The following is a 26,944-nucleotide window of genomic DNA, read 5'->3' as shown; positions in this document are numbered from 1 at the left end:
AACAGACAGAAGGATGTAGTGAGGAGCACACAGAGAGAAGCAGAGTTGATTAGGAACCTGGCTGGGTGGGTCCCAGGGGAATAAAACACGGCCACCTCAAGGCCTGCAATCTAACCAGGTCAAGGAGAAAAGACTCCATTTAGATATTAAGAATACCGTATAGCATGGTGAAGAAAAGTAAGCAGGTGAAATGAGAGGGTAGAGAGACGGCAAGAAAAGCACATGGGAATATAATGATCATATTATGTCAACATATTTTGAGACAAATTCTTATACTTAGAACAACTGGCATGATTGTGTGTTAGCTGCGGTCTCTCTTTGAGATCATCTAACCTGCTTAGTTCAATTTGTTAGCCTGGAACCCCGAACTGTGAGAAGAGAGAGGGACTACAATGTCAATACAAGTGAATTAGTATTATAACAGAATTCTTACGAGACAAGGCTCATTTTCGAGAAAGTTCCCCAGTTATTTTACATAACGTTCAGCACATTATTCTGGTGCAACTAAAGAATTCTGGTAGTGTTGGAATTCGCTACAAATGGGAGGTAGATTGTATTATGAAGAATAATATTTAGGGTTGCTATAGCAATTTTTTTCTCCTGGGAGTTTAGTTATCTTTTACAGCTACTCCATCAGACTTAATTTTATTCATTCACTCATCCACCCATCTGTTCATTCATTCATTCCTACCACAATCTAGCGATCTAGACACACATGTGCATTTAGCTCTGTGAAACAGGTGAGGCATTAACAATGATATGCATAAGGCCCCTTTTTATAGTGCAGAGAGGTGACAAGTCTAACCTCAGGCAGTGAGTTTCTTGCTGGATCTAATGCTCAATGCTCTGTTCATTGGATTCTACTGTGTCCTTGCCTGGCCTGATTCTCCCTGCGATTTCTCTTTCCAACCACCAAACACCTGTGGAATCCATTATATTTTTGAGTAAGAAGCAATGGAAAGGATATCCCTTTCCTTGTATATATCCATGAGCATGCTATTCTGGATATAAAAGGTATGGAAAAAACGTGGGACTCACTGTTCACAAAGACGGCAAACCTCAGGAAGGACAGGTAGCGTTCCCCTTCAATGGGGTTCCAGCCGACGTCAGGGTATCCTTTGGCCAGAAGCATGGGGCAGCTCTGTAGGCCACAGCCTGCTAAGTACATCACCACCTGCCAGAAATAGTACAGAAATGTTCTCATACACATTAGGAAGGCTATTAAAAATGCACCTCAAAAAATAACAAGAGTTGGTGAGGATGTGGAGAAGTTGGAATCCTCATGCACTGCTGGTGAGAATGTAAAATGATGCAGCCACTGTGGAAAACAGTACTATGGAGCCTCAGAAAATTAAAAACAGAATTACTTTATGATCTAGCACTTCTGGGTATATACCCTAAAATAATTAAAAGCCAAAATGTGGAAGCCACCCATGTGGCCATTGATGGATGAATAAGCAAAATGTGATTCATATAGGTATGATAGGATACACAGCCTTAAACAGGAACAGAATTTCGTATGTGCTACATCGTGATGAATGCTGAGGACATATGCTAAATGAAATAAGCCGGTCACAAAAAGACGAATACTGTATCATTCCATTCATATGAGGTAATTTGAGGAGTAAAACCCATAAAGACAGAAAGTAGAATGGCAGTTGCCAGGGACTCGGGGCAGGGAGGGAGAAATGGGAAGTTATTGTTAAATGGATATAGAATTTCAGTTTTACAAGGTGAAAAGAGTTATGGAGATGGACGGTAGTGATAGCTGAACAACATTACAAAAGTACTGAATGTTACCGAACTATACAGTAAAAAATGATCAAGATGGTAAATTATACATTTTGTGTATTTTAACAGAATAAAAGTTTAAAAATAAATCTTACACAGACATAAGAAACGAAAAAGAACTGCTCAGGTTTTTTTGTTGTTGTTGTTCGTTTTTTTTTAAATGAGATAGCTGTGAGGCCTGTAAATTTCTAAGAACTGTAAGGCTTCCATGGTCCTAGAGGCTAGAAAGAGCCTCCAATTCATTTTTGTTTCCAAGTAATTAACAAGATTGAGTAACACTGTTGTGTAGGAACACACCATGTACTGTCAGTTCCTGGTTTTTCCAGTTCTGGCAAGAGGGAGCTGTCATGTAAAAATAAGCCAAGCTTGCGTACATCTGGGGAGATAACACTGCAGAAAAAGAGGGGCCTGTGGGGGGCTGTCCATGTTCAACTCGCCACAGTATTGCAAGGTCAAAATATTCAGTCACTGACTGACCCAGAGTGGACTCTTGAGTAATCAGGGGTCTCTACTATCATTCTGCATCCATGATACCTGTCCAAAGTCAAAAGCCAAGATGTTAAGGTTGGGATGGCCAGAAAAAGAGATCCCTATCCATTATGGACTGGGATTGGTGGTGGTCTGTTTGCTTCCAAGTTACCAAACGCTTCTCACGAGATCTCTGTGTTAGGATCTTACAGAGGATTTTAGACTCTGCTCTTCTTTTCAGCAGCTGTTAGGCAAAAAGCCTGGCAAATAGACCTTTGTTTAAAATGCAGTTGCTGTTCTAATTTCACCTTTGATATTTTATGTATACACAGAGAAGAGGAGAAGCCACTGTGCTCCAAAATCCTCAAAGTCAGGAATGGTGTTTTAAGGAACTTTTTAGCCCCCAGGTCCTAGCACATAGTAGGTGTTCAATAAACATTCAATGAATCACTTATTTGTTGATGCCAAATACTCTATTTTGCAAGTACAATAAAAATAAGGCAAAACTCAGCAAGAATCTATCACCACACCTTTTCCTTCTTAAGCCAGTAAAGGTAATATTCTGTTTAGAGTTCAGGTTTGATTTTGCCTTTAGAATGTCAGGGATGCAACAATAAGGACCAGATTTAGTCCGAGTTTTCAAGGATGCAGGTGCAGAACGTTTCACAGGCTGTTATAATTGCCCATGAGAGACAGACAGTCAGTGGTCGGGGGGGGGGGGGGTGTGTTGTGGAAGAGAGAGAGAGAGAATGCATGTGTGTTGGGGAGGGGTTAGTGTTCAATCCTAATTGACCTAATTTCTGTCATCATCTATAGAAGGGAGAAATTCCAGCACACCAGTCCTTTGCTATTCTTTCCTGTGAACCAAACTTGGGTAACTTCCTGACACTGGGCTGAATAAAGTCTATGGCAGTGTGCTAAGCCACCCCAACTACTTGAAAATGGTCTGGCAAACCTCATCCCCCTTTACAGGTTTCCCAAAGTGCAATTTGTCCCATCTCCCAACTTGCTACCCTGCATTCATCACATCTGACTTCTTCCGATGAAGGCTCCATGTCTTTGTTGAGAAACATTGTTTCAAAAGATGAACTGAGGCTGCGAATAGGATACTGAGTTCAAAACCTTGTGACATTGCCTTGTGAAAGAAGACTCATTCAGCTGCTTTTCACACACGCATGGGTTATCATCACACCACCTATAGCACTAAGTATTTATCGTCATCTAAATGTATGAATAACAGAGTTTGGCGGAGGTCTCTCCCACTGGAAGCAGAGACCATGAAAAGACACAGAATTTATCGTGGCTCTCCTGCAAGGCACGGACGGGTGGCATGGTACCTGAGTCTTGCTGTGTGTATGTAGGAGGTGGGTGGTGTCCTTTAAAACACAGGCCTAGAGAGCCTGGAGGAGCAACTTCTAACATTTCCCTCTGGTCTGGTCATTTTCTCTTACTCCTTTTGCAGCTAGGAGGGCTTATTAAAGTTAACTCTAAGTTATATTTGACTGCGACTTCTTTTAACAGAATTTTAAAAACCAAGTTTCCTTCATTATGGTCTTAGGTTGTCTGATAAGCATTGTATTTAATAAGATCAGTAAATAGATGCTTTCCTTGATTCTTGCTTTTAACTTAATGATTTATAAGGGATCCAACGAAGTCCAGAGGAAATAATGAATCTGATAAAATTTTAAAAATGCTTTTACTTAAATTTGTCACCTCAAAATATTGTCATTCTAAAAATACCTCTTTGATATTTCAAGATACTTTAAAGAACAAAATAAAATGACCAACTCAAAGACAAACTCCTCTGTCCGTGCTGAATTGTATCCCCCAAATTTTATATGTGGAAGCCCTAACCCAGAATGTTTCTGTATTTGGAGACAGGAGCTTTAAAGCGGTGATTAAGTCAAACTGAGTTGTTGGGGTTATGTCATTAAAGAGGAGGAAATGTGGACACAGAGAAAGATACGAAGGATATGTGCACACAGAGAAACCACCACGTGAGGACACAGGAAAACAGTGGTGACCTGCAAGCCAGGAAGTGAGGCCTCAGAAGAAACCAAATCTGCCCACACCTTGATCTTGGACTTCTGGCCTCCAGAACTGTGAGAAAATAAATTTCTAATGTTTATGTCACCCGACCTGTGGTACTTCGTTACGGCAGCCATGGCAAAATTACATCTTCTCTTACTAGAACGGAAGTTCCTCTCATTAGAAATATGCTGTATCAGCACAGGCGCTGTGTCTGTCTGGTTCACGATAGGCCCTCAGCAGTTATCAGTTGAATGCATTTGAAATAGAATTTACTAATTCAAAAATGTCAGTGAATTATTGGTGGGTAATTATCATCTCATCCTAATAGATCAGACGTGGTTTTGCAGCTTGGCCAACGATTCTCTGCCAAGGCCTGAAACAGCAGCATCTTCGTGAGTGGTAAATGTACAACGTGGTCTGTGTGGTTGCCTCAGCTAGATGACGGCCATCCGTTGCCATCATCGTTTAATCAAGACGTCCCCCTCTCTCTTCCTCACCCTGTGTTCTTTGACCCACCCCACGTTCACTATGTGACAGGAAGAAAAAAATATTTATATTTCTAGTTTTTCCTCTCAGCTTCTCAGACACTACATTTTCTGGGTTTTCTTGTCCTTTTGGCTGCTCCTCCTCCTGTTTTTTTGTTGGTGCCTTTTCCTCGGCGACTCCCTTAAATGCTGGGGGTCCTCGAGGCTCTGGCCTGGCTATGCTTCTCTTCTTGCTCCAGGCCAGCCCCTGGAGTCACCTCATGTGCCCCCAGAGCTTCAGCCACCCTCTGTGTGTTCTGCCTGTAGCTCAGAGAGCTCTCCTGAGATTTAGAGCCACGTAGTCAACTCCCCACTTGACATTGTTATTTGGGAACCTGGGGGCCCTTCAACTTGACAGAATCCAAAGTCAGCTCATCACCAGCCTCCTCCGATCTGCTCTACCTCCTGCACTCCTGAGAGGAGAACATGAGCTGAACTGATAACTGATTAATGGCTGCGATTTGTCCTCTGACATATAGGTCCCCTGGCTTCAAACACTTCTCACGCCCACTGCATCAACACTAATTGAAGCCAGCACAGTCTTATGCTTTGATTGCTGCAGAAACTCTCCTCCTTGCCTCAAGGCTTATCTCCGTTCCCATCAGTTCTTCCTACTGAAACTGGGATGTGTTTTCTGAAATACAAGTTGTACCATACTGCCTCTTTGCCTAACACTCTCCAGTGGTTTCCACCCCTCTTGGCTCTCCAGCGACCTCCTGTAATAAAATGGGTAAGAGCACAGCCTCTGGAGCCCAACGCTCTTGATGCCTGGCTGTGCCACTGACGAACCACACAACACTGAGGACGCTACCCAACTTCTTTATGCCTCCACTTCCTTGCCCGTAACTGGCAGGCAACAATGAAAGGTCTGAGGGTCACATGGGTTCTTCCGTGGGAAGCATTCAGCATGAAGCCTGGCACAGTGTGGGAGGATGGATTTCTCTTGCTAATAGAAATGGTAGCATAAAGTTCAATTCCTTACTGCTTCTGCCGCATTTCTTGCCACATCCCCCAGGAGCTCTGTGCTTCAGTGACACCCAGTCTCCTGCTCCCCAGCACACCATGCTCGCCTCTCGGAGACGCAAACTTCCCTGGCATGCTTCCTCAACAATGTGGCTGATCTGCGTCTACTCATCCCTCAGGTCAGGACTGTTTCTGAGTGACCTTCCCCATCCCCTAGTCAGGGTCAGTGGCTCCTTTCCACGTGCTCCCAAACCCACTGCACAACGATGACCTTTGACTTGTCTTTGACTTGTCCATGTTCCCCCTCTCCACCCCTGCAGGTTGCTCTTCTTCACACTCAGAAAGTCACACTGTGAATCCTGTCGGCCCTCTGGTCAAGGACGTCATTGGAAGAAATGGCTGGGGAAACAGTGAGGCCTCCCCAACCATTGCCACCACCAGGAGCTTCATTCACACTCCCAGCGGAGGGCAGCTCAGTTTGTCTCAGCTGTACACGGAGAGGACACCGATTATACAACATTCTGCCACGTCTCTTCCTTACATAGGTAAATTTATAAATTACACAGAACTCTATTAGGAACCACAGGTATCTGATAATGCTCCATGTAGACCAATGAGGCTGGGCTTCCACATACAAAGAGCACAAATGTTCACATATCCATGTCTCTGCAGTTGGCTACCTCTGCTCACAGGAGATCCCTTGGTCATAATCATCGTGCTGCTACCAGTTTCTCACTCTTCCACACTCTCCCTACACGCCCACCAAGACAATGATACAGTGACAGAGACTCAATCTGTAGTCTGCTTTTCCTTAGCTTAGCTGCACTGCAGGCGGAAGAGAACACGCTGCCTCCCCAAGGGCAGTTACCTTCTCGAGATCTGGTTCCTCTAAGCCCAGCGCTAATTCGTTGTTGTCCATTACAGAGGACGCTGCCACATCCAGCGGGGTGGATCCCCTCATCGATGGGGAGGCTGAGGGAGGAGCCGAGAATTAGCAAGAAAGGGACAGAGGAAGGCACTCAGCGCTGAGCTGAGATTGCAGTGCACATAAGTGGACAGGAGAGGGCAGCAAACACATTGAAACCCGGTTCACCTGACCGTTCTCCAACGGGACAATCTGCCTGAGTTAAGAACAACTCTATTAGCTATCCTTCCTCCCCACATTCATTGCCACGAATATCAATTAATAGAAAATCAGTTTATATTAGCAGCCGGGACCATGTATTTCCAAGGGTTTTTCTAACACAAAACTTCTGGAGGCCCCCGTATCAGATGCCACTTGACCAATTAAGCCCAATGGAACTTGGATATTTCTGGGGCCCCCACCTAGAGTTTAAAAACAGCATCAAACTGCATTAGCTCATATAGTTTCACCAGGTGACGAATGTTGTTTTTGACTTGTTTGGTTCTCAGGCTAGAATCAAGAAAAACTTCAGGCGGCAATTTACAAAAACGTCAGTAGCCTGAGGTTGCATCTGATAAATAAAAATCCCTGAAATTTCAGTTTTCAAGTGCAAGTATTTGTGTATTCCACAAATTCATTTCATTTATATCCAGAACAGTGAGTAAAGCATATGAACTGACTTGCTTTTCTAGTGGTGGTGATGGATTTACTCTTGGCCAGTCTGCCTCCCTGCTAAGGAAAACATGTGCCAGGAGGTTGATGGACAGGTATGCAGCCTGCAGCCAGCCTGCCCAGAGGAGATCTGATCCATGACCTTGGTCTTATCAGCACTGCTCCCTGGTCAGTTGAGTGGGCTGGGAAGAGCTGTGCCCCCAGAATGTATCTGCAATCCTAGGGGCATTTTGTAAACCACGAGCCACTGGTCCCAAGACAGAGGAGGTAAAACTGTATGACTATGCCAACACTAATCCGTCACCAACGTTAGCTGGTAGCAACATCTCTACTTATGCTGGAGAACGTTGTTGTGGCATAGGTATTTCAGTTGTTTTAGATCAGGCAGGGTCCCTTCTAGTATTTACAAATGTCACAGCATGCATGTGGCTTCTTTCCCTGTATTTCCTAAGTGGTCAAAAGTGGGAGAGTAACCTTCGAGTTTGAATGTGAAAGTTACAACAAGACTCACGCACCTAGGCCAACACTGCTGTTCTCCAGAAGATAACTCAGATGCTCAAACATGGCCTTCTGATTCTGCCGGCTAATTCGACAGAAATAGCAAAGGAAACGGCAGCAGCTAGCAACCATCTTTGGAAATGCAATCTGTAGGGAGAAGTAGAAAGTGTCAGAGAAAAGCATCTATCACAGGGCCTTTCTGAAAACTCTGACCTCAGAGTCTTAACTGGGTCAAGTTTTGTAGGCTGTGAACACTTGGAAAAAATGAACATTCTTCTTCCATTTTTTTTTCTAAGACTTATTCACAGGAGAGACAGAGAGAGTGGACACCTAAGAAGAGGCTCCCAAAAATACTGAATGATGGTTACAGTTCCTGAAACATCTTTCCTCCAAGAGAAACAGATGTCAAACAAGAATCCCAATCATCCTCAGACGTCATGTGAGATTGCATGACCTTGTACCAGGCTATTGTTTCCAGCTAGGAAGGAAGCAGACAGAATTCTGATGGGAAACATATGTGTGTGTGTGTGTGTGAGAGAGAGAGAGAGAGAGAGAGAGAGAGAGAGAGAGAGAGAGAGAGGGGAAGAGGAAGAAGAGAAGAGAAGAGAAAAGGGAGAGAGAGACAGAGAGAGAGAAAGGGAGACAGGTAATCACAGACAAATAAAACCCACCAGTATATCAAGGCCCAAGTGCCCTGGGTCAAGGCTCGCCTCTACAGTTAGGCAAGCCTGAAAGGCATCACTCCTTGAGTCTTCCCTGGTTACTTTTGTCACTGAGAACTGCTCTCCTATGGGATTCCACAGCACTTGTAATTTGATTCACGCAGTTTAGCATAAAGATGCCAACTTACACTACTGTTGATTGTGCTTGGTTTCTCTGCTTAACAAAGTAATCAGCATCTCTAGGTTGGGCCAAATCGTCTTTTTGATCCTACAATGCTCAATTAATGGTGCCAGTGTTAGCCTTGCTCAGGATCCTAAGACAACCCTGATCTCCTCCTTTAACATCATAGAGGATGCGCTAAAATATAAGGTTCAGAAACTTACAGTCTGTCTGCTTGCTGAGGCATCCAGACATGTGCTTAGGGATCTTAGATTTCACTTTCCCAAGAGACCAGAAGGAAGCCCGTAAGGAACGTGATCTTGGCTTCTGTTCCTTCTTGACACTCCCTCCGTTCCCCAGTAGCACTGATGAAACTGCACTGGAAATCATCCATTCCTAGGACCCTGGCACTCTGGAATTTCCAACATTTGAAGCCATACCCTATCTACTGCCTTCAGAAGCAGTTTAACCATGAGGAGGACCCCAGCCCAGCTGGATAAACGTCTAGTTGTGTCCTATCCCCACTCCTCTCCCCTTACCAACAGGAGCTCTCCCTGATGCGGGCTCCTTATGGGGAAGCGGGCAGGGAAACCTGGCTTCTTCAGGAGCCTGGTTGACAGAGGAAACACAAACACTTCTGGAGGAACACTGCCAGGATCACTATTGAGATCCTGTTCTCATTTAGAACAGCCTTTTCCTGACTCAGCACAAGGCACACCAGACTCCTAAGTGGAACTCAGAGTCACTCCATCTTGGAAAGAGCAGGGCTGCAGAATACGGGAAGTAAACTTAGCAAATGAACAGTCCAGTGGGATTAATGAAGAAAGCCTCAAAGCTTCAAGAGCTCTTACACAATGGGCTTTCATCCAGCAGCTTTATCCCATCGCTTGGCTCCTTCCTGGCACTGGGCATGTTCCTTCCTCTCCCTGGAAGAGTAACTGAGGCGAGGGATGTCAGCCATGTGCCTCTGAACAAGTGACCTCACATGCTCCTGCCCCAAAGTGGGGAGTTCTGGCTAGGTTCTCCTTACAGCATTACCTGAGATTTCTCTGTACCCAACACGTTCACCATCACCTCCATCACGGTCTCGTGCATGCCCAGGACTCTCATGAGGTTGGGATGCTGGTAAAACACCTTGTTGTTCATTATGTCTCTAGGATAAGGATCAGAGAGAGTCTTCAGCACTTGCTTCTATCTATGCTATGAAAATTCAGGGATGAGAACACGCAAACACATAGGGTGTGAAGTAATTTGAAAGTGACAGGCTTAAAAGAATAAGAAGGCACTAGGCCAGTTGGAATATATGTGGAGGGTCATTTTAGCTGTCAGAAATATTCTGTGCTCCTCTATTTCTATGTACTTGCTTTTTCTCTTTGAAACATTTCTTTCTAATGACCAATTAAACATCCCTTGTTTTATTTTTTCTTGTAATCATTTTAGATACGAAGGAAGCTTTTGGACGATAGTCTTTAGAAACTCAGGACATTAACATGCAAGAACAATTATATCTTTAAGTCATTTAATATCAATTCACAGAGTAAAGCTGCATGCAAATCGAAACACAGAAACAGCCTGGTAACTGGCTGTGTCCCCCTTGCTGGGTGGTTACTTTCTGCCTGCCCATTCCCTTTCTCTTGAGGGTTGTGGGAAACACCACCTGCAACCGCCATGCTATGTCTCTACAACTTCTGCTACGTCCACTACGAAGGCCGGGGGAGACAGTAATTCTCTAACTGTATTCTCTTCCCACAGAAGTCTCTTTGCTTATATAAGATTTCTCTTTGGAAATGAGTTTGACGAATGCATGCCTTTCCCCGCAAGGATCCTGAACTTCCCTTTCCTGCACGTTGGCGATGCTCCTTTGTTTTGCTGGCTTAAGGGTGGTAGGATGGAATGTTAGGTAGGAGGGTGCCTGTAGGTCTAGCTCTCGATTCTAATAAAGTAAAACTATAGGCTGGTCAGTGAATCTTGTTGGACCTTGGTATTCTCATCTGCAAAATAGAAGTGCTACACTGCATAATGAAAGGAAATTCTTTTGATGTCTAAAATGCTCTGAATTTTTTGACCACATGGCTTCTAAGGGAGAGCCATGAACTACTGTTATGGGGAAAGGTATCTCAGCGAACTAACAAAAATGCGTTTAGGTTAGTCCTGAGAGAAGGGAGAGATCAGGGGCAATTTTTCAGAGGGAAGTGTCGGAAGATATCTAGTCAAAAGCACAAGTGCTCACATCATTTCTGTCTTGGGTTGAACACACTGTTCCTTCTTCCAAATGTTTTCATGGCCTCCCTGGGGTTATTTTCCAAAGATTAAAACCAAATAACTCCTTTCTCTGCAGCCTCCTCCGTACCTCTTTTAGCAAAGCCTTCTTGTGAGTAGTTGGGTCTCTTAGGTTACAAAGGGGATATGACCTCATGAGAAGTGAAATTGAAATCAGGTCACACAAAGATTTAATATGATTTGATTCCAGAACATCCATTTATCAAGGTAAATCAGTTTTCCCACTTAAAGTCTCTAGAGAGAATGGCATGTAACTGAGAATCACCTACCCCAGCCCATTGATCATGAGCAACTCCTCTTCCTTGCCCATCCTGACACTCAGGAGGGAGCGGATTTGGCCCAGGGCAGCCAGCAGGTTGATGGTGTCGCTTACAGAAGCGTGGCTGATGGTGTAGGTCTTCCGCAGTGCCTGCAGCAGCTCCCCGATGCTGTCGTACTGCCTCCGGAGGAGGTTGAACATCATTCGGACCAGCTCTGCATCCTGGATCTGGTCCTCCTGGGCCCAGCAGATCATCGTCTGTGAGATGAGTTCCTTCAATGTTGCTGGAAGGACAACAGGAGGGACCAGATCTGTGATTGTTATGGCTCGGAGAGCTGGGTCTTTCAGCCACTTCATGCAAACGTAAGATACATTGCTGGTTGAGGTTAAAAAATTCTTATTATAGGCAATGTGCAGAGGCTCATGCCTATAATCCTAGCAGTTTGGGACACTGAGACTGAAGGATTGCTTGAGCCTAGGGGTTTGAAACCAGCCTGGGCAACTTTGGAGACCCTGTTGCTACAAATAAATAAATTAATAGGCGGGTGTGGTTGCACATGCCTCTAGTCAACTACTTGGGAGGCTGAGGTGGGAGGGCTGCTTGAGCCTTGGAGGTTGAGGGTGAAGTAAGCCATGGCTGCACCAGTGCACTGCAGCCTGGGCAACAGAGTGGGATTCTACCTCAAAAATACATTTGTATTTTAAGGGTGGGGTATGACATGCACAGAAGTAGAATACGTCATCAAAAGACAAACCAGCTATATAACAATGAAAGAATATCCCAATTATGAGTTGAGGGTGCTAACTATTCTATTTCAATTAAATAATATTTGCATTCATGCTGGGATGAGAGAACAGATCTAAAGGCTTTACAGTGGGACATCTGACCATCGGCTCAACAGACTTTTTCTGCATTGGATCTTTGGCAAGAGTCAGCTGACACTGCATGTTTATAAGCATCTTTCATAAGCATCAACAGATAAAAACCACAATGACTTTGAATTCAGAATTTATTAGGGCTTATACTGGTTTTACAGAAATTTTACTGCCTATACAAGTCAAAGATCACCAAACTGGGACTCAAAGCAGCTGTGGAACCTTCAGAAGTTATACTAAAAAGGCTCTGAAAATTGTGATCGGCACTGGTATAGGAAGTAAATGAGGAAGGGGACTTGTTGGAATGGTTGGGAAGGCAATGCTCACCCCTTCCCATGCCATCCACACTTCCAGAAGATGACAGAGGTGAGACACGCTGCTCTTAAATCACAAATGCATCCTACTCTGGCACTGCATATCAGAGTCCTACAAGGTATGCATGGCAGGAAGATCCTTAATTCAGGCCAGGCAGAGCCAAGGGGACAATGGAGGTCACTCAGTAAATCAGTGAAAGAATGGGAGTAAACAGATCAGTGCTTCTGGTAGCCTGTGCCATCTCTAATAGTCAAGGTTTCTACTCCATATCACTCTAGATGGCAGATGTCTGCTCTATATACAGTCTTGGCTCATCGTAAGAATGTAAAAATAGAACTCAGTTACCAAGCTCTAAAAGAGACCTAGATGTAAAGGATTAATTTAACTTACTGCTGTGTCTATCAACCCTGTGGGTGTGTTAGGTTCAGATGGGAGACATAAATGAAAAACCTTAAAAAAGGACACCCAAGTCAGAGAGAAGCACAGTTAAAAGACGTTCTTAAGAGATCTCACTAGGCAGGGACTGCAGACTAATGCCTGTTAGGTTCGGTAATATCTGTATCCTCTGGGGACAAAGTCATTTTCGGGCTATGCTGGGCTCCTTGTCGAAAACCTGCTTCCTCAGAGTCCAAATGTAAAAGTTCCTGCGTCTCCTAGTTAATTCACACATATATATTTTGGAGGAGAAAACCCAATTTTATTTTCTATCATATTATTAAAAAAATCTGGTAATAATATATTTGTACAGAAAAAAAAAACCAAATGAATAGTAAATGAGAGCACAAAAGAAGTAATTTAAATTTGCTGTTTTTTCTCATGATATTAGAATGACAGTGCCTGGCTTCACAGTAGGATTTTTCACTGGCCAAAGCCTGCCATAAAACTAGGCCTTTCAGTGTCTGTCTAGCTGCTGGCTCTTTACAAAACTTTTGACATCTTCAAGAAAAGTAACATCCTCCTGGTGCTGCAGAACTGTGCTGAGCTCCATCAACCCATCCACAAAAGCGACAACCACCCCTTGGTCCTCAAGGAAATAATACAAAGCCTAGTCCAGGGACTTTGTGTTGAGTGTGTACTCGTGTCCTTCCATCCAGACTTGCCATTGGACTGAGAGCTAACCTCCCTGAGGGAGGAAATGTTACTCTCCACCTGCTCTTCTTGTCCCAACTCATCCTCTGATGGGGATAATTCAGCACCAGGGCCTTCTTGCCACCATTCTTCGTAACTATGAAATTGGGAGTTGATGTCAATCCAGAATCCCGTTCTTCAAGCTTCTGCCCTTGTGAGGTCTCCTCCTCACCATGAGATGTGGGCGGGGTGCTGTTGTTAATGGTGAAAGCGACAGTGATCTTTCCCTGGGCAACTTGCCACACTAATTTAGCTTCGGTCCCATTTAAATTCTAGCTCCCACCTTCCAGACCTCCTAGGGAGGTAATGCCTCTTACGCTTCTGGATTTTCCTTTCCTACTTAATTTCATCACTCAGAAATTCAACAGAAGCTTTGTCTCCTTTGGTGTGCAGCGCACAGCTGCTGTAGTCACAGGCACAGGGCCTAGGAGGCCGCAGGAGGCCAAGCTGCCATGCAGACCCCACACATGCACGCTGAGCAGCTCAAAGGGCCGGGCGCAGGACCCAGGTGCTGCTGGCATGGTGGGGGAGGCGTGGTAGCATGGAGGCCAGCAACTGCGAAGCCCAGGGCACTGGGCATGTGGCACAGCAGAGGCAGCATCACAGGGGTGACCGCAAATATGTATGGATGCATTCCTAGTTACTATTTGTGTAGTAAGAACAAAAGCAAGACAGAAACATAGGCTCTTGGGACCAACGTAAGTTTTTCTAGTCCCGTCAGTACAACTTCCTCTAAAACCTGTACCTTGGCTCGAAAGAATTATACTTCTCACCACCAACAAAAAAATTCTCTGCAGATTTAATGCATGTTATCCCAGCCCCTGCCACACTTGAAAAGCAATAATCAGATCGGGTGGAATTACTAATCTGCTCAAGGACCATCTTCTTTTCAATAGAGAATTTAACAGAATCATAATAAAACCAAGTAAATATTAGTTTCCCTTAATCTGGCTTTCAGATGAATTCAGGATTTGGGTAAGCTCTTAGCCTCACAGCGATTCAAAAATCTAAATCAACATTTGTGGCCTAGAGAAGAGAGCATGTGAAGCAAAACAACTCACTGAGAGCAAATAGAAAAGGAAACAGCCTTCCAGCCTCAAAGCATGGAGCAGCAAATACCTTCCAATACCATCTTTGTCCGGGCAAGCCTTCAAGGCAAGTGTCAGAGAATGGGATAAGTATTCCTGTGTGACCAAGCTAAAGTACAGTTAAACAAACAAACAAAAAGTAGCCACCAGGTCCTGCCAGAAAAGGAAGCAAGACTTACTGCTGCATTGCTGACAGGTAGAGGGAATTCCATGGAAGGTCTGACATTTAAAGCCCTGTGTATTGGACACTGTTTCAAATGTGAGACCAAGGTACAGCAGGTGAAAGAAACAGTAACTATTAAAAGAAAGAAAATTCAGGGGGAGAGGGGAAGAAGGGGACATTTTCAGGAGCCATGAAAAACACAGCATACTTTGTGATATGACATATACTAGAGACTCAGGGCCTACCAAGCAAACGCAGGCAGAATCAATGAACTTCTCAAGGTCTAAACACTTTTGGGACTGAGAAAATGGAGCTTTATACCCCTAGCAGCAAATGCTACTGAAAATTCTTCAGATTTTAATTAGCGTCCATGCATCAGCAGCAGAGCAGCCAAAATGTACCAAAGTCGAGAAGTTAAAAAGAATACATTTTCTAGCCTATGCTAGGCTCTCCATATACCTGTACATCTGATGATTAAACTAATTAATGCATACCACCATGTGTGGCACATGCTGTAGGTTTAATAGTGGTGAATTATCACTGCTATCTGTACCAATAGCTATACAAATGTGATGTGCTGAGCCCTGGGGGCCCAAGACCCTTGAGATACTCTTCGAGGCCAAATGTGTTTTCATGAACATTGCCAAGATATTGTTTGCCTTTTTCACTGAATTGATAATTACACTGACAGTACAGAAGCAACGGTGGGTAAAACTGCACGTGCCTTAGCACAAATCGAGTTAGCAGCACCCAGCTATATCTTCCACCACCACACTTCCAGAAAAACGCCCAGTTTCACATAAGGATGTCCTGACAGCAGCAGTAAAAGTTATTAATTTTATTAATATAAACTCCTAAGTGTACATCTTTAAAATATCCTGTGTGACAGAATGGTACACAGAAAGAAAAGAAGTAAAGCGCTTCTGCTGTGTTTCAAAGTTCAGCGGTTTTTCTGGAGGAAAAGCACTTGTATGACGGAGTTTTGAGCTAAACTAGCTGCTTATTTCAAGGAATGCCATTTTTAAGTCAAGAAGGACACACTACGGTTAACTTGATAACTGGACTTAAAAAAATGAAAAAAAGGAAGGCTTTCACTTCAAATGACAGTATTGATTGCGAATAATGAAATTTGAGATTTCAAGTGAAAACTAGAATTTTGAAAAATGTTTATCTGCCACTGGGAGCTCAATAGTTTCCCAACACTTAAAGGCTTTTCTGATCAAGCTGTCAGTGTTAACAAATGTGATTTTAAAAGTATTTTATAGTGAAATGTGTCAACATTTGGAAGTTCTGATTAACTCAGTGAATCAATAGTCTCCCAATGATCAATGAATGATGTTACAAAAACATTCATAGGTAAAAGATCTATTCAGTGTGCAAGATAGGCCAACGAATTTTTATGTAATGAAATATAAACATCTATTTAATATGGTTTCAGATTCCAGATGACAACTAACTTTTCAGGAACTACTACTTGTTAAGACATAGTATTAGATATTTATATATTCAGAGAAGAATATCCATAATTATTGGAAAAGGCTGTGAAAAATACTACTCTCCTTTGAATTATATATTTATTTAAGGCCATTTTTCTTCCTATTCTTTAACCAGATATAAAAATCCAGCTGTCTTCAATTAAGTCAAACATTAAAGAGATTTATAATCAAGCAAAGCAATGTCATATTATTTTTGTTTTGAAAAATTTGTTTTTCCTAAAAGTATTATGTAACATGTATAAGGCTTTTATGTTTAAATAAATTAATACATATTGAAACATTTGTCAATTTTAATTTTTAATTTGGTGAACATTGATAGATATAACCCATACAAAATAAAGCTTTTGGGGTCCTCGGTAATTTCCAACAGTGTAAAGGTGTTCCAAGACCAAAGGGTTTGAGAACCACTGATTTATATAAAAGGGCCTATGCCGAAATGAGGCTTTGATTGGAAACCAGAGCTTTCCCTCCAGCTGAGATTAGCCATGTTCTTTTAGGCTGCATGATTCTGATCAAGTAGCTGAGACCCGAACCTAGAAAGCTACAGCTTAGGAAGCTTTCCATGTTTACTTCTGGATGGGAGGGGGTATGTGTGAGATTAAATGTGAGTATCTCACGTAACAAGAGTATCTCATATAAGAAAAGTAAGACACCTCACATTGAGAAAGTGAGGATTAAAGAATCATTATTTTGAAAATTGAATCCTGGCAGTCAAGGACCCTGGCCATTATTAAGCATTCATCACCAAAGGGCTTCCTGCTAGCCTGAAGGGCTCCTCATGCTTTCCTCCTCCTTAATTTGGGCTTAAGAAGTCACCTTCTAAGCAAGGAGAGAGTCACGCTTGTATTAAGCTGAGGCTGCATGGCCTTTAGACTGTTCTGCACGTGCACAGAGAAAGGTGGGCTGCAGGCTGGAGGGGGAGACACTTAACTCTTTGTCCCCAACATTAGCTGATCCTTCAGCAATGACTTTGCTCTTATTAATACTGGAAGCTAGAGCTGTACACTACAGAAGGCTTTGCCCTGAGGTTATGTGTGTCGAGGACTCAGGACATATCCAATTCACAGGTTTCTGCCTGTCTTCATCTGAGTAGCTGAGTTAACTCCAGTTGTGACACTCCTAAGTTACCTATTAATTGATCAGCATTTTCTGGTTATCTGTTTCATGCCCAAGGTTAAGTACTCTATGAGAAACTATTTCAAGACACAATTATTATCCACAACAGCCTAGTTGGGGAAGCTAAGTAACATACGTCAATCATTTAATAAAAAATAAAGTATAAAACAGTGGGTAAAACTGTGTTGTCTAGGACAATTAGGAAATACAATTCCTAAGAAGGCATAACTCCTACAGTGACACATACATTCAAAAGAAATGAGAGGAGAGAAACATTAAGATCTCTCTTTTCTTCCAATGGATTTTTATCTGAAGTTTTTTATATTTCTAGCCTAAGTCTCCATTACATGGAGACTAAAGAAGCAGGGAAGATAAAGCTCTATCAGAAAGTTAAAAGAGGGGCATTCCAAGTGATATCAGAAACGATCTGATAAAAAAAATTATGCTTTGTTATGATTATTTTAGAATGCCATGTTCCTTAGGGAGATGATTCATACATGTAGTACCTGTGTGTGTGTGTGTGTGTGTGTGTGTGTGTGTGCATATAGTATCCGTGGGGGAATGCGGACAGTTTTGGTAGGATTTTCAAACAGCAAAGGGACTTACTTCTGGTGAATATATTTGAATCTCTCTCATAAACAGAGAGCAATAGAGACATTAAGAAGAGTTACAACTAAATACTGATTTTATTTCTGTTGCTTTTCTGAGTTCATCTTTGGAAATGCTACCATTTAATGACTACAAAATACTTCAGTATTCGTAGGAAACATGACTCTCTAAGTGGGACAGCCATCAGAAGCAAGGTGATGTTGAGGTGAAAGGGTTAAATCTACCATCTGCCACAATGCATGACCTGTCTTACTCTTTCACACACATACACATGCATGTGCACACCACTTTACCCCACTCAGAACCACCACACATAATTAGGAAACATCAGCAGACCTTGTTGCAACTCTAGGAATTTTATGCACTGACTTAACAGAATTTCAAGACGGCCTTGTCAAGTGCACTTGATGGTTCAGTTCATGGGATTATAAGATCGTGTTTTTTTCCAAAAATGAAAAAGAAAGAAAAACATGTGCCAAGCACATGTTTTCTGATGAGAAATAAAGCAAATCCTCTTGAACAGAATGTCTTAGCGAAGCTAGTCATGTACAGATGGCTTCCTTGATAATTATAAACGGCTTCATTTATGAGATTATTATTAACATTCTAATTCACTTCACTTTTGCAATTAGTGTAATTAGGGGTAGTCACATTAAGGCAATGATATCAAATATATGATCTATAAGCTGCATTTTAAATGATTGTTCAGGCAAACTCAGAATGGAAATGTTTCCAAGGCACTATAAGGTTTAGGGAGACTTGATGCCTGGGGATATTTCAAAAAGAAAAAATAAAACTCCTCATTACCTAACTTTTGGACTATTCCGATATCTCATATAATAACAAAGGGTCGGTGTCTTTAAATTTCAGCTGGCCTTAGTACATCTGTTTGGAGTCCAGGTATCACTTACTGTTGTTTATTCTCTTCCACCTGTCGTTTTGTTATTTCTCCTCTGACTTTAGAGCCCAAGACCACCATGTGTGAACCGTATGAGAAATTCTCTAGAGATTAGTTGGTGTAACTCCTTTTTAAATAATAAAATTACCAGCTTTGCAATGCCAACTACCATAAAGAAAAGGTCACTTATTTTCATGGAAAGGTCACTGATTTTCATGGTGCAGGTTAAAATTTTTAGGCTGCAGGGGTCTGGAAAGAATCTTTTATTTCCTCCCCAAATTCAGATCATAATCCAAGTGGCCATCATGCAACCAAGTACATTATTATCAAAGAGTAGAGACAAAGCACTGGCAAAGCAAATCCCTGCAGCTTACAGGTCTCAAACCTATGCTGGTGTTGTATTTTTGTGAGTGCTCTTAAATCTGGGTCAGTTTGGAAGAAAAAGTCATCCAATCTTTGAGAAGAGGGAGCAAACAAAATTGCACCATACTTAGAAAGCATTTTATAATGCTCACATTACAATGGAAAAAGAAAAATAATTATGTGCATCTAAATGATGTACACTTATTTTTAAATTCTAAGTGATTGAAAAGTCAGCTTCTGGTATGCTGCAACTGCTCTGGAGGCATGAACAGGTGGTAAATCATTTCCAAGTATAAACAACAAGTGTATTTTGACCTTTGCTTTCCTTCTCCATGCAGTAGGCTAAATAATGTCCCTCCACCTCCCCCAATTGTCCATGTCCTAATTACCAGAACCTACGAATATATCACCTCACAGAAGAGACTTTTCAGATGTGATCAAGTTAAACATTTTGAGATGGGGAGATTATTCAGGGCTCAGTGTCATCATAGGAGTCCTTCTAAGAGGGAAGCAGGAAAATGAGTCAGAGGAGGACAGATGACGACAGAAGCAGAGGTCCTGAGTGATGCTATCACAGACGGTGCTGGGGCCACACACTAGGGAAAGAATGCAGGAGGCCTCTAGAAGCTGGGAACGGCATGAGATGTATATTCTCCCCTAAAGGGTCCAGAAGAAATGCAGCCCTACTAGCCTATTGTAGACTTGTGACCTCCAGAACTCAAGACAATAAATTCGTGTTGTTTGCAGTACCATTAAGTTTGTGATAATTTGTTATAGCAGCAATAGAAAACTAATTAGTCCAGCTGTTAGAAAGTCTTGGGTTGAGAATGGTTAACTCTTTTCTGAAGCTGTAAATCAGACCGGAGAGTCTCTGTTAGAAAGCCACGACAGATGTGCCCACAGAAACTGGGACCTGAGAGAGAAACAGTCTTCTATGTTTTTGTTGAAGCAACTAGGCTAAATTGCAGGGCTATTGATATAACTGAGGTCTGGCTCGATCTGGCTCAGAACTCTCTTGTGAAGCAAGAGCTGGCATTAAACACAGAAAGCACATACCACAGAGCTGTTGTGGACCATTAGATAATGTGTGTAGATTACAGACAGCACAGTCTTCAGGTTCTAGAGCACAGATATTCTTTTTGCCCTGTTCTCCCTCTGAAAATCACGAGCTAGAACTGGCTGCATCTCAACAATAACCCTTGAATAAATTAAAAATGCTGAAAATGATAACCACCATGGATAATGAGTCGTATTGACCACATACACAGCACTCCTCTCTTCTTCCTTCTTAACAGAACCCTAATGTTACACAGGTTTCTGCCTCTCTAACTTAGAGCCTATGCTCCTCAGGAATGTAAAATGACCCCAACTTATTTCAAAAATGGACCCTGTTGACTTAAGTCAACCAGCATGTTCAATTTTCTAGGTCACACTCTGGTACATGGGTTGGCCTGTGACCAAGTTTTTCTAATCAACAGTGAGCTGGGGGTCTTTGCTTGTAATAGCACGGCAGGATAAACTTTCTCACATTTCCTTTTGACACTATAGTCCATGGATATGAGGCCCAGAACTGCAGCCACCATCTTACTGCCAGTCCGAAAGCAAAGCTGGAACAAAGAGCAAGATGCCTGTCTGGAGAGTGAGCAGAGCCTCCGGATAAACTCAGCCCTTGGCTGGCTCCATTGCTAAAACTCACAGGTTGTCAGTCAATGAAATCCATTAATGGCTATTCTACTGAGTTCAGCTTCCTGTTGCTTGTTTGCTGAAAGCATCTGAAAAGATAAATGTCTTTCTCTGATGGAGAAAGACTGTTCCATTATCAGAAGCAGGCTTTAAAAAGTGAATGATAAGAAACTTCTGGGAATTAAAAGAACTTGTTCTAACCCAATGCAAAGAAACTAAGAACTTCGACGAAAGAATTGACGAAATGTTAACAACAATACACAATTTAGAGAGGAATATAAGTGAATTAATGGAGCTGAAAAACACAACACAAGAACTTTGCGAAGTATGCGTAAATTTTAACAGTCGAATTGATCAAGCAGAAGAAAGGATATCAGAGGTCGAAGACCAACTTAATGAAATAAAATGTGAAGACAAGATTAGAGAAAAAAGCATAAAAAGAAACAAGCAAAGTCTCCAAGAAATATGGGACTATGTGAAAAGACCTAATCTACGTTTGATAGGTGTACCTGAATGTGATGAAGAGAATCAATCCAACCTGGAAAATACGCTTCAGGATATTATTCAGGAAAAGTTTCCCAACCTAGCAAAGCAGGACAATATTCAACTCCAGGTAATACAGAGAACACCACAAAGATATTCCTCAAGAAGGCCAACCTCAAGGCACATAATCACCAGATTCACCAGGGTTGAAATGAAGGAGAAAATACTGAGGGCAGCCAGAGAGAAAGGTCAGGTTACCCATAAAGGGAAGCCTATCAGACTCACAGCAGATCTCTCAGTAGAAACCCTGCAAACCAGAAGAGAGTGGGGGCCAATAATCAACATTCTTAAAGAAAAGAACTTTCAACCCAGAATTTTACATCCAGCCAAACTAAGTTTCATAAGCGAAGGAAAAATAAAAACTTTTGTGAATAAGCAAGCACTCAGAGATTTCATCACCACCAGGCCTGCTTTACAAGAGCTTCTGAAAAAACCACTACAAACAGAAAGGAACAACCAGTATCAGTCTTTCTAAAAAATACCAAAAAATAAAGAACATCAACATAATTAAGAACTTGTATCAACTAATGGGCAAAACAGCCAGCTAACATTAAACGGCAATATCAAACTCACATATATTATTATTAATTCAACTAAATCCCCCAATCCAAAGTTACAGACAGGCAAAAAAAGCCAAGACCCATTGGTATCCTACATCCAGACCCGTCTCACATGCAAGGATACAGAATGACTCAAAACAAAGGGATGGAGAAAAATTTACCAACCAAATGGAGAGCAAAAATAATAAATAAATAGAAAGCAGGAGTTGCAATTTTTCCTGATGAAATAGACTTTAAAGCAACAAAGATCAAAAGAAGCAAAGAAGAATATTACATAATGATAAAAGGATCAATGTAACAAGAAGAGCTAAAGATCCTAAATATATATGCACCCAATACAGGAATACCCAGATATGTAAGACTTATAAAGAGACTTAGACTCCCACACAATAATAGTAGGAGACTTCAACATCCATATCAGACAGATCAGTGAGACAGAAAGTTAACATCGATATCCAGGACTTGAACTCAGATCGGGAACAAGTAGACTTAATTAACATTTATAGAACCCTCCACTTTAAATATACAAAATATACACTCTTATCAGTACCACATCACACCTTTTTACAGGTTTAAATGAAATATTGGTTGGCTGCTTGTTAGTTATTTTCTTCCCTCATTTTTTTTTTCCATGTCTCTATTACTAAACACAATTGCAGGCATACCCATTTTTAGACTGCATTCTAGCCCGGGCAATAAAGCAACACCCCAGTTCTCTCTCCCTCTCCCTCTTCCTCTCCTTCATTTTTTCTTTTTTTTTTTCATTCTTTCTCTTTCTTCCTCTCTTTCTTAAAATAGATAAATAAATAAATAAATAAAAGACTTTAACCCCTTGCAATTTTCATTCTACACAAATCCTATATATAAAAAAAAAGATAAATGTGGAGATGAAGTTCTTATAAACTATGCTTTGTATACTCATTTCAGAAGCTGAGGTATACAAACTTCCAAGTACCAGGACATCAAGCTGAGCACTATTTTATTTAATCCTTATATTCCCTAACCCCACGCCCCAGGATGGGAGCTAGTATTCTCATTTTTCATAGAGGAGATGCAACATATAGAAGTTAAGAAACTTGCCTAATATTACAATCAGTTAGTGAATGTAAGGGCTTGGATTCAAATTCATGCTGCTGGAATCTAAGCACATCTACTTGACCATCTTAGAGCTGCTTACTTTTAATAGGTCCATAAAACCCAGAAAAATAGTTATCTTTATCAATGCTTTAAATTTACATTATACTGTCTAGATGATGCTCTCTTAATAAACCATAACATTGAATCTGAAATAAAATCCCCCAAATCATAAAGATTTAGTTCTTTTTCAGACTCTGAGCTGGGCAGATTACTCATTTTCCCAGAGCCTTCATTTCTTCACCAATAAAATGAAATCAGCAATATAAAATTTATGTTGAAGAAAATGAATATAAGTGTGGTATGGCAACAAGAGAACTGGGCAGGGAATAAGAGTCCTTTGTTCTAGCTCTGGCTATGTGACCTTGGGCAAGTCACCCTGCCTTTCTGCGTGTCTGTGCACTTCTATGAAGTCAAGTCACTCATGGATTAATATTCCAAGATTCTATTTCTATCTCACCCACAGAGCTCTTGAAAGGGTTGTGCCAATTTACTAAAATGGCAAATGAAAGCCTTTGGCTTCATTGGGTTAAATTAATGAGCATCAAGAATTTTACCACCACATTTTAATGCCCTATTTTGATGATACCCAGATTACTTTTCCTAATAGTAAAACCTGAGGATGAAGACATAAAATCTTAAGATTCCAGTGGTTACTGACTGTGGTGAATAACTGGTCATTATCAAAGCATCACTGCACATCACTAATCATTTACATCGAGTACATGAGCTGTGGCAACTTGATGGCCTTTGTGATGACTGTCCTGATTGCTGGCAGAGAAACGAAGCTTCCTGTGTCGGGGTCAGGAGTTGCAATAACACCCTCTAGATTTAGCTGGTAAGATTTACCGGGGAAAACTCATGCCCTCTGTGCTCTGTGCCCTAGAGCTTCCTCTAGACCAAAAGTCTGGTCTGAATTACAAAGTAGTCAAATATCTACTACTTATTAACGGAGAAGGTCAGGGAAAAGTTAAATCTATGGACTTCAAGAGGACTTTCTGAGAATGCATCATGCAAATTTCTGTGCTTCCCCAGTGACTCTCTGGCCCAGGTTGTGCAGTAGGAACCATATTGGCCTTATTTTTCTAGACTAAGGATGCTGTTGTGATTATTCAGAATAAAGTTATAAGGCTCTTTATAGTGAAAGGAAAAACCTGTGAAGACGACCTGAAGCATTGTTCTCGGGTGATAAGAATGAACTGCTCTGTTTACAGCGTGTTATCAGAGCACATGAACAGGCACTGGCTGTCAGACCCCTTGAGGCCTGTGATGGTATGGGGCTGGCCCAGGCTCCACAGCAAGCAGCAGGACACATCCCAGGTCTGTATCTGATTTTTGGGTATGTACACTTGTTATCTTTCTATATTGGCTTCCTTGGCTGAAGAATAAAAGTTCAAACTGCCTTCTAGAACATCCCACCTCTCATTATCATAATGTATTAGTCCATCCTCATACTGCTATAAAGAACTACCTGAGATTGCATACACACACACACACACACACACACACACACACACACACACACATATATATATAATTTATTTATTTTACCATAAGCAGAGAACTATGAAGAGATTGCATAATTTTTAAAGAAGAGAAGTTTAATTGACTCACAGTTCTGCAGGCTGTACAGAAAGCATGGCCGGGAGGCCTCAGGAAACTCACAATTGTGGTGGAAGGCAAATGGGATGCAAGCATATCTTACCATGGCAGAGCAGGAGAGAAAGAGTGTGTAGAAGGGGGAAATGCTACACACTTTCGCCAGATCTTGTGGAACTCTATTATGAGAACAGCATGGGGGGAAGTCCTGCCCCCATGATTCAATCATCTCCCACTGGGCCCCTCCTTCAACACATGGGGATTACAATTTGACATGAGATTTGGGTGGGGATACAGAGCCAAACCTTATCAAATAATATAGCCAACATTTACTAAAAGCTTTCTGTGTCAGACTTAATTACTGTGCCTGAATGATCATTTAATCCTCACAATTACCATGTAGAAGCAGACAAGACAGGTGTGACAGGGACTGAATTTTCCCAACAATGATGCCCCTTCTTAACCACAGCCTCACTTTATGGTTTAGTTAGGCAAAGCAACGCTTCAAGTGAATAAACAAGACTAGGTTCCTACAAATAGGTGGTAGTGAGTGCTGTCGAGGGGAAGGTGCAGTGGATATGGACTATATCCATGACTGGCTGTGAGTCCTACAAAACTGCCGTAGTCTTTCTGTCCCACAGAGCTTGGCTCTCAGGACAGGCTGTGTCTAGATAGGCTCACGACAGGTGTATATTTCTGCTAAATCTGTTCCTAAATTTCCCTCTGTCTATGGTTTTCTACCTTGACCAGAGCCTCCACGTCTATAAGGATGGAGACGAGTGTAGAAGCAACTGCTTCACTCCCAGGACTGTTTCCCTAGCCAGGTGGATACCCATCCTGCCAGAGGCAGCCCTGCAAGCCACCAGTGAGACTGTCTGCAGCCTGATTCTGACAGTCCTCCTCTAGAGCCCCCCAGGGTTTCATCCATCAGATGAAGATAATTAGCCTGTTTTTGAAATCTGTCAACCACCCTCATAATCGCTTTCTCAATACATGTAGGCGATTAAATGACCGATGATGATGATGACAGGAAAAAGAGCACAGTGAGGACAGAGGGCGTTTGCTGATGCGTTAGGGAGGGACGCCTCTGAAATACAGACAAGGCAGAGATGGCACAGCGAAGGACTCAGGGACCTGGGAAAGTATCCAAATTGCTTTTTAGTTTCAATATAGAGAATAAGTGATTGTGAGGCAAGCTACTGGCCACGTACCATAAGCATCCATGCTTCCCTGTGCCCACCTCTACACCCCCACAGCCCCCTTTCCAGGCATTCCTGCACAGTGCTCTGGAAAGAGTGTGTGTCTGGGATATGGATTGCAATTTGGATCTTGGCATTTTTTTTTTTAACTTGTTGCAAGACTTTGTTTAAATTATTTTTCTATCCTCAGGCTTAGTTGCCAAGTGCATAAAATGGGAGCCTAGAGGTCACTATATTTGTATTTAGAATACAATCAAATGAAGTAAGGTGAAATGCCAACCACATACTGGGCACAAAGTAGGTACTCATTAAATGTGTGACTTTCTCTCTCCTGAGAACCAAGCTATCATCCCCATCACTAAAGCACAGGTTACCAAAAGAGAGGACCTGACACTGATTCATTAAACAGGTCACAGAATACTTCAGCATCTACTACTCTGAAGCACCATTCCAGGAGCCCAATACAATGAGTTTTTATGCCTGCTTTGCTATCCATGTGGTAGGCAGGTTGCTTAACGCCTCGGATTCCCCATTTCCTCATCTCTAAGCTAGGACTAATGATGCCTGTTTTGTTTGCTATGCAGGGTATCAAAGCAAATGAGACCGTGTGGAAAATCTTCTTGCAACCTCTATGGAGCCGAATAGAAGTAAAGTTTTGCCCCTATTCCCAGACTTATCCTATCTGCATGTCTATTATGCACCTGCCCATCTCTCAGCAATCTGTAATGCTCTCTTTAATGCCGCCTCCTTCTCCTGCTCCTTCTTTAGAACTTCACATTCCTAATTGGGTACCAAGATACGGCAACCCTACCTCTAACATGTCTGCCACCTAGAAAACACTTTTTGTTGTCACCACCTTTTCTATTGCCACTGTGACACATTGGCACAAACCTAGGTGCTTATAACAACAGAAATCTCCTGTCCTATGATTCTATAGATTGGAAGTCTCATCCAGATCTGAA

General features: G+C 42.0%; 1 protein-coding gene across 16 annotated transcripts in view; it reads right to left on the bottom strand.

The window, feature by feature from the left end:
* RYR3 (ryanodine receptor 3) overlaps nucleotides 1-26,944 on the bottom strand; it is a 553,391-nt gene that overhangs the window by 163,568 nt on the left and 362,879 nt on the right. For all 16 annotated transcript variants that reach the window (XR_004263777.1, XM_032261324.1, XM_032261337.1 and 13 more), the window contains 5 exons: nucleotides 11,223-11,496; nucleotides 9,712-9,826; nucleotides 7,869-7,998; nucleotides 6,646-6,749; nucleotides 1,039-1,174 (listed from right to left, as the gene is read on the bottom strand). Coding sequence is in view for 15 of the 16 variants with exons in the window: in XM_032261324.1 (XP_032117215.1) it covers nucleotides 1,039-1,174; nucleotides 6,646-6,749; nucleotides 7,869-7,998; nucleotides 9,712-9,826; nucleotides 11,223-11,496 (759 nt within the window). In the remaining variant the exon portion in view is untranslated. The remainder of the gene's footprint in view (nucleotides 1-1,038; nucleotides 1,175-6,645; nucleotides 6,750-7,868; nucleotides 7,999-9,711; nucleotides 9,827-11,222; nucleotides 11,497-26,944) is intronic.

This window comes from Sapajus apella, unplaced genomic scaffold (genome assembly GCF_009761245.1).
Source record: "Sapajus apella isolate SASKATOON/1434 unplaced genomic scaffold, GSC_monkey_1.0 scaffold122, whole genome shotgun sequence".
Classification (NCBI taxonomy): domain Eukaryota; kingdom Metazoa; phylum Chordata; class Mammalia; order Primates; family Cebidae; genus Sapajus; species Sapajus apella.
This window is presented reverse-complemented; position numbering and strand designations above follow the sequence as displayed.